General features: G+C 33.4%; 1 protein-coding gene across 4 annotated transcripts in view; it reads left to right on the plus strand.

The window, feature by feature from the left end:
• The window catches only part of LOC105330255 (uncharacterized), a 104,513-nt gene extending 95,593 nt beyond the window's left edge, over window positions 1–8,920 (plus strand). For 2 of the 4 annotated variants that reach the window (XM_034445889.2, XM_066076336.1), the window contains one exon: window positions 6,700–8,920. In XM_034445889.2, coding sequence (XP_034301780.1) covers window positions 6,700–6,838 — 139 coding nt within the window. In that variant the 3' untranslated portion in view covers window positions 6,839–8,920. The remainder of the gene's footprint in view (window positions 1–6,699) is intronic. The other 2 variants (XM_034445891.2, XM_034445890.2) reach the window with 2 other exon arrangements.
• The last annotated feature ends 203 nt before the right edge of the window (window positions 8,921–9,123 follow it).

Genomic DNA, 9,123 nt, shown 5'->3' on the forward strand with positions numbered 1-9,123 from the left:
TACTTAAATCAGTATCTGAAATTTGTATTTTAACTTACCAAGAGGAGAAATGTTATTTTCAGAACAGTAGGTATTATACTGTTGAATAACATCACTGGATCCAATGCAACGAATCACGTTTGGCATTTCATATACTGTTCCGTCTGACAAGTTGATCTTTCTTTCTCCATATGGTAGATCCCGAATAACATTAGGAGAAGTGATGAAATCCAGAAAACTGTCCAACTTCTTGTAGAAGTTGTACCTACTGGAATACCAGGGCCAACATTCTTTGCATGATTCTTAGCAGCATAGTACTCCGATACTGTTATGTTTGGTATAATGGATTTTGCTTCTTTGAATGATAAAGTTTGCGTAAAAAAGAGAGAATTTGCCGTCTGTGATGCCATGTTTCTGAACTTTGATATGCATGAACGAGTGGTCCAAATGTTCCTTCAGGTATGATACTGGGTGTCATTTTTTTTTCTTCAGACACTAGAAGATTCTTCACCACTTCTTCAACATTCTTTGGGAAAAAAACGGTGATCAATTTTGTCAAGATGTTTCTAAATCGTTTGGTGTAGTAAGATTTAGCTGACTTAGTCCCACTGGTATCTTCCATCATCTGAGAATTCTCTCTCACCAATTATCTTTAGATACTCATTCAGGTGCTGAATGTTATGGCTAAATGTAAAACTCTGGTTTGAGTTCTGTAAAAAATAATATGTATTTTAGATTTAAAAAATATATATACACTATTATAAAACAAAATCTAAATTTTAAATGAAACCATCTTACTTGTGTACTTGTTTATTTTTTATTTGCCAGAACATTACTTGTAGGTGTTTAGACTCTATTAAAAGCAATGTCAAAGCTGTAATATCATTATCTCCTCCTCGACATCAGAGGCAAATTTTAATATGATCAAGGCGAAATAACCATACCAATTGACTTGTGTACTTGTTATTTTTGATTTGCCAGAACATTACTCATAGGTAATTAGACTCTATTAAAAGCGATGTTAAAAATTAGATTTCAAATAGATACATATTGATATATCAAATGATTAGATTCATTTGACACTTACTTTGACCATTCTCATATTTTACATATTGTCATATATTTCATTTAAATATATGTTTCTCTATTGTACTTACTTGAGAGAGGCATTCCATGCTACTTTCACAAGATGTCTGAGAGAGGCTACATATACGTTCAGTATTTTCACGAGAAGTTTGAGTACTAATTGTATCTTCAATAACCTGAAACTCATTACCAAGATATTGTAAATATTCTATATCATAAATTTGTGTAACATTAGCATTTTAGAAAGGTTTAAAAAACCTCAGTATAATTGATACTTAGGAAAATTGATACATATATACATGTAGAATGGAATTGTAAATAGTGTAAATGTGTCCAAATATATAGATGTCAATTCAAACTCACTGAATATTTTAACATATTTCTTTTAAAAGTGATGTTTCATATAAAAATTATATCAATGAACACCAATGCTATTTATACCACACACTGGGTACACTTTACTTTTTGAGAATACTTCCTGTAATGCTAGGTGGTTCCCTTGCTTCTGAGAGGTAAGACCCTTCCATCTCAGTGGATGTAGCTTGCTGTGGTTGCTAGAAATTCATAAACATAATCAAATTTCAAATTGTTAGTTATAATATGACACAAGAATGATAATAATTATATGTGTATTGAATCTCTCATGATTTGCGATGGTATGTAATATTTATCCAATTTCTCCGGCCTTTTGGGTAGAGCTAAAAAAAAACACCTGGAATGCATTAAAATTACTGGATGTTAGAATTTTATATCATATACTTATAGAAAATATACCCTTTTCTGCCCTGTGCGATATAAACCGTAAATTCACAGTGATGTATAAGATTTACAGGGTAAATCACACCCCATTTCCAGCGATCTTAGGAGGATATATTACACCCTTTTCCATTAATCATCAGCTATTTTAGGGTATCATTGCCTTTAATGAAGTCTAGCTCACGTACATCTCAACAGATTTGAAAATGTGCTGTATTTATATTATGTTTTATAAAAAGGGGGTTTTCATGGATGCCTATACAATACATTTAAGGTGTTTTTCCGAGCTCTGCCCGAAAGTTCTGAGAAGTTGTGATTGGGTTCAGTGGAATTCAAAATAAAGATTGCTACTGAACTTTGTCTTTGTCTGATGTTGAATACTCCATGTAATGACCCTCTTCATTCTCATGTTCCTCTCTTATTTTCTTAAGACACATGGTACATCATACTACCTGAACATTAAATTCAAAAAAATTCAAAGCCTTTTATTTTATGTTGACAGATTGCCAAAATAGCTCTTTTTATATAAATAATTATTTTATTAATAAACTTTGGAGAATTTTTTTATGATCATACAGTTCAAGTAAATCAAAGATATGTTAACATTAATTTTGCCTTAAAAACTTTTTAAAATTGGCATTCTATTAAAATATTGATTTTAATCATGAAAATGTGACAGACACCATGTACATGACATGTGTAATGAACATAAGTTTAGCCTTTTTTTTTATCAATATATAAATAATAACTAATAATCTATATAAGATACGTACGTGTATTCACAGGTAGTGTTATACCGGCATGACTAATCAAATGGATGATATCACTCTCCTTTAATCCCCTGCTTGCACTTTTTATATGCGTACGAATAGGAAGAGATCTAAGTCAATCTTCTGAATCTTTGGTGTTGTCTATGTGAGGGTGGGAGTTTAGTAAACTTAGGATTTGACACAGCTTTCTTCTTGATCGCTTTGTATTTAATTTCAAATAAAAGTTAAAATGGCTCGTGCATATTTGATAAGTGTTGTATTTAGCGAATGCAACACAAGGTTTAAGGCCTACTTCAGATAAGATAATACAAACATGATCCGAGCTGAAATTCACAAGATGCTGTATTTCTTCAGCGCAGTTCTTTTAACTTAACTTATAACAAGAAACACTATTTGTGTCTATAAATCACAAGATAACAAAACAAGTCAGCTTTTTAAGTTGTTAAAAAGGGTTAAATGAAAAAAATATAACAAATTGAATATTCTTTTAAAAAGTGAACATTGAAAAATAATTCATTTAGCAGATTGATTAAAAAAATGATTTCTTCAACACTCCCATATAATACACAAATAATATCCTGGTGTAGCCTCTAGCATGAACCCATCTACACCAATTTTAAAAAATCATGAACTCCACCCAAACTCTTTCCGATTTCAAATGTTGTAAATACATAGCGAATAGTTCTCGCTAGCGTTACACCAGTTGATATACACAAGTATTTCTAGCTATGTCCAGATTGTTTTTTGTGACGGTAAAAAGATGCTCTTTATTTGAAGAATTTTCCACAAGTCGAACATTGGAAACGTTCAGGGTTTGAATGAGCACGAAGGTGATCCATGAAGTACCGCATAGCTTTGAATTTACGGCCACATATGTCAAAACTTAAGTTTTTAGTAGCACCACACACATGCCTCGCAAGATTGCTCTCATGTCTAAATTGTCTGCTACAAACGCTACACATAAAAAGTGAAGATTTATTGCGTCCTGCTTTATGTCCTTCAAAGTTACTTTTGTAGATAAATCCTTTACTGCTGTGATCACAAACATATTTGAAATTGGCATTGTGATTCCTTTTATGAGAATTCAATCCTCCTCTTGTTTGATAAGTCTTGTCACATTGCTGGTACGAGAAATGCTTAACATCGTCATGGGATAATAAATGGTCACTAAAGTGATATTTTGAATAAAAAACTTTGACACATCTGGAGCACTGATGCCCCCTACCAGTGTGTGTAACCATGAGCCTTTTATTAAAGGTTTTATTTGTATATGATTTTTTTTGCATCGATCGCATGTATACAATTTACTTGAACTGTTGTTGTTTGAGTCAACTGTTACATTGTCTAAAACATCTGTCATTCGTGTAGGTGTCTGGTCATCTACCGTAATGGAGGGAGTTCCCTCTTGCGAAATATCATTGTCAATAAATTCCATGTCAAATAATGTCATTTCCGATGAAAATGTCTGAAATGATTCATATTTACAGGTATCATAACTACCATCATAAACAGAATATACTTATAAAGAATTAAAAATGTTTGGATCGGTATCAAAATTTCAGTCACGTACGTATGGATCGTTTTAAAAGTACTGCCCAAACATTAACAAACCTTAACGGAACGATACTATTTTCATGAAAAAAGACCCCTGATAAACGATGAAATGGTTAATGATATGGTTAATAGAATCGTAAGTATAACTTGTATGTACTTGTAGTTACATTTATAGGTAAGTTATACAGGTAAACAGTTGCAGCTACTCGGGCACTGATATCTTACATCACGACAGATAGTAAAACATAATCTATTTATATCAAATTGAATTTCTATGAAATAAAACTAAAAAAAAAAAGGGGGGGTTATCATATACGACTATGTGATACATTCGAGATGGTTTCGAGCTCTGTTAGAAAGGTCATAGAAGTTGCGAAAGACGTATTTTTAAACTACTATTATAGAATAACATATAACTGTATGAAATAATGCATATACATGGATGTTATTTCATTGAGTTTAGAAAGTGCATATTTCCAATAAAAACCAGTGTCGTTAAACGTTGTCTAATAAAAGCCGTAACATACGTTTTATCGATCGAGTAAAATTGTCATTTTTTTTTTTTTTACAAACAACGAAAATGGATAATGCTTGCAACCAAACTATTCTGTGTACAAATATTAAGAAATCTGTCGCTTCAATTTAAATTTTTTTTTTTGATTTTGGTGCAATTATGTCCAAAAACCTAATTCGACTGCACATGTGCCAAAATCAACGACAGTTATTCACATAATTTTAAGTGAATTCTTTATCTTGAAGCTAGGTACTTTGATATTTTAGTGTTGAAATGTGTGTTATGTTCCATAAGGGTTGTCAAGTTTGCAGGTTAATTAAAATCTGTGAGAAAATGAGCATTTTGTTTAATCTAAAAAGATAGCAACCGTTTAGGTAATACACCGTAAATTAAGCTAAAACAAAAATAGGCTTTTAGCCTAATTCACGGAAATTTGGAAAATTTTGCTGATTTTGTTTTCCACTAAAGCAATTTTTGCAGTACTCTAATATTAAATGTTAAGATTTTATATTTTAGTATATAAAAATGTTTTCTGTTGGTTTTACTTCACTTATTCATTGAAATAATCGTGTTGCACGATTTGCAAAAATATTGAAAAATATTTAGAAACAATAAAAGACACCATATCTCAAAATTCAAAATTTTGATCATTGACCCCATATAAATTTTATGCCAATAAGGTCAATATGACGAATAAGGTCAATTTAATACTATGAGTGTTTTTGTATAATTATCATTCAATTTTTGGTAAAACTTGATCAAAATTGGGAAGGTATTTAAAAACTGATAGAGGAAATTCGGATTTGAATATTATTTTTTTAAAATTGTTCCTGAAATATTAATGCTTTGTACCTTTTAGTGCCACAACCATTCATAAACTGTATTTTTATTTTTTACAATTGAGACAAATTCAATCGTAGTGTAAAATTTTATTGGATTTTCTTTTATTTTTCAAAAAGTACTCAATGGCCATTAACTCAAAGAGAATGTCCTACTTTTTGAACGTGAAAATTAACACTACAATCAAAGGTCTATAACATACAATAGATGGCGTTTCATTGTCATAAGTGGATTTTTGGCAGTTGATTTTAATCAACTCTCCTATGCAGTTACTCTGACAAACCGAAAGTGAAACAGTGTTTGGACCTCAGCACAAATCACTGCTGCTGACAAGACTTAGTTCTTGAAAATAATCGATAAATTCGATGTAATGTATGCTAAAGCATTGTTTTCAAGGAAAATTATTTATAAATACCTTGAAAATAGTCAGATTTTAAATGGTACGAACAATTGAAATATGTTTTGTAGTCGTATGTATTCCTACGCCAGAGTTCAATATAATCTCGTTCAACTCGACGCTCGGCTGTCTCCGTAAATCCGTGTCAGCCGAGCGTTTGGTTGAATGAGACTAGAGCTCAATATTGCTTTGATCCATACAATTTTCGAGAAATATTTCTATTACTGATATATAGTTTGATTGAATTAATTTTATCTGTAAATATATTTAACATGATTCATATGGGGGTTCTCGATATTCTTGTCGAAAAAGTCAAAAAATTCATATTATAAAAATGTACGTAATTCAAATTAGAAACTACATGTACTGGTCATACGAAATTACTTATCATTGGTTTTAAAATAAATAAACATCGACAAAATCAACTCCAGTCAGTTCATCAGTACTTTGATTTTTCATTCTGAGTAAACGTCATCCTTAAAGAGCGAATTCGGGTTAAATGCGGTGTAAGCCGTTACTTTAGTATTCGGATTTATTCTGTACTTAAAAAAATCCTATTATTGCTCAGTAAGGAATTATGATTTAAATATTTTAAATTTCTCTTGGTTCCAATTTTAAAGGTCCAGCCTCTTTTCTTTGATTACAAAATAAAGTTTGTACATGTATAATATTTTTTTTAAAAGGAAAGCACACAATTGTTTAGTTTGAACCGTAGCAAAATTCTTTTATAAGTTATCAGGTATTTCTTATAAAAAAAAATCATTATATTTTAACATACAGCAAATAACTGTTTACATTCACAGGTTAAGACTAACGATGTCGTGCAAAAAAAGCAAGCCAAATGAACACTGCTCTCGAGTACTTCCTTTTGAAGAGCAGCAATGGACTTCTTATATGGGAAATAAAGGCGACAGTCATTGGAAACCAAGGTTTATGAAATAAAGGATGGTGTTAGTTCCTGAACTGAATGACTTTTTTTATTTAAGAATCAAATAAAAGTCAATATATGTTTGCGAAGCTGTTTCTTCAAAAACTAAACTTTCGCAGAGATTTTCAATAGTTAGCGAGTTTTTAGCTAAGCTGAGCTAAAAGCTCTTGTGGGCTTTTTCACATTTTGTCTGTCGTCTGTCTGTCAATCCGTCTTCGTAAACTTTTTACATTGTCAACATCTTCTTCAGAACCACTGGACCATTTCAACCAAACTTGGCACAAAGCACCCTCAGGCAAAAGGAATTCATGGTTGTGAAATTAACGACCACGCCCTTTTTCAAAGGAATCATTGACATTTTTTGAGATATTTTCAAAAATCTTCAAAAGAACCATTAAGCAAGGAAAAGCTGAAACTTATGTGGAAGCATCCTCAACATTTAACATAAAAATATATAGAGTAGATCTTTAAAAATCTTCTTCTCAGAAAATAATCAGCCAGGAAAGCTGAAACTTGTTTGAAAACATCCTCATGTAGTATTGATTCAAAGTTGTGAAAATCATGACCCCCGGGGTAGGGTGGAGTCACAATGGATATTCGAATATTTATAGAGGAAAATATACCGGATAAATCTTTAAAAATCTTCTTCTAAAACAATCGGCCAGGAAAGCTGGTCTTTTGTGGAAGCACTGTCAGGTAGTGTTCATTTTAAGTTATGAAAACCATGACTCCCGGGGGTAGGATGGAGCCACAATGAGGGGTGGGGGTGAATTTTTACGAAGGAATAAATAGAGAAAAATCTTTAAAAATCTTCTTCTCAGAAACTAATCACGCAAAGAAGCTGCAACTTGTGTAAAAGCATTCTCAGGAGGTGTTGATTCAAGTTTGTGAAAATCATTACGCCCATGAGTAGGCTCGGGCCACAATAGGAGGTCGAACATATGAAAATATTAAGAAAATCTTTAAAAAATTCTTATCCTCAGGTAGTGTAGATTTAAGTTTGTCAAATCATGATCGCTTGTGGAAGGGTTTGGCCACAAAGTGGGGAGGGGGGGGGGGGGTCGAATATTTACACAGGAATATATAGAGAAAAATCTTTAAAAATCTACTTCTTAAAAACCATTCGCCCAGAAAAGCTTCAGTAAAAGCACCCTTAGATAATGTAGATTCAAATTCGTTGAAAACAAAAACTTGTGGAGTTGCCAGTTGCCAGTTGCAAGAGATTCTGAGGCTGGGGTAAGCGCATTCTTACTCCCCTACCTAACTTGTCCCAAACGTGTTCGATTGGAGAGAGATCCGGAGATTTTGAGGGCCAGTCTAGCATGTCAACGTTGTTCTGGTTTAGGAATTCTAATGTTGTTCGAGCCGTGTGAGCTATTGCGTTCTCCTGTTGGAATGTTAGACCTGGGCCATTGGTGCGCAGATATGGCAATACAACGGGGGTGAAAATTTCATTTCTATATCTTTGGGATGATGTTAAGGTACCGTTCACTACAACAAGTCTTGTTCGGTTTCCACCACAAATTCCTCCCCAAACCATTACACTACCACCACCAAATATGTCTACTTCTGTCACAAGGCAACCAGCAAAACGCTCTCCACGTCTCCTCCAGACACGGGTTCTTCCATTAGCAAACTTCAAACTAAAACGAGACTCATCACTAAAGAGAACCCTGGACCAGTCTTGCACCCGAAAGCGCAAATGGTGCTGCGCCCAGTTCCGTCGAGAGGTCTTGTGTTGATCTGTCAGCTCTTTTCCTCTGTACGGTCTATGGGCTTTCAAACCGTAACGCTTCAGTCTGTTTCGTACCGTCTGAGAGCTAATCCTCCTCCCTAAAGCATTTTGAGCTGAATATACCACCGTTAAAAATCTGTTTCTCAGATGAAGCAACCGGATGTGTCGGTCCTCCCTAGGTGTGATTACTCTAGGTCTTCCAATGCGGAGCCGGTCATCAGTAGATTCAGTGGTCTGGAAACGTCTCCAAAGAAGGCTGATCGTCTTCTGAGACGTTCGACTGTGGTTGCTACAGCGTTTTGGGACATGCCTGCTGAGAGCACCCCAACGCAGCGTTTACGGGGTTTTATTTTTGACAATCGGGGCATTTTAAAAATTGCATTTAATGAACTAAATTTTTGATTTTCTTTTTTGACAGAGAGCAAAGATTTTTCTTTGCAAAAATTTTTGCGAATACACGTGGTAAAACTGTGTGTAGCACGGGTTTCTACCCATTGTACTCACAGCCATTTAAAGGGCGTTTCAGTTGAATAATCAGGATTGTTTCATCACAATAGAATGTAG

The sequence above is a fragment of the Magallana gigas genome, chromosome 2 (genome assembly GCF_963853765.1).
Source record: "Magallana gigas chromosome 2, xbMagGiga1.1, whole genome shotgun sequence".
In the NCBI taxonomy this organism is placed as follows: Eukaryota; Metazoa; Mollusca; class Bivalvia; order Ostreida; family Ostreidae; genus Magallana; species Magallana gigas.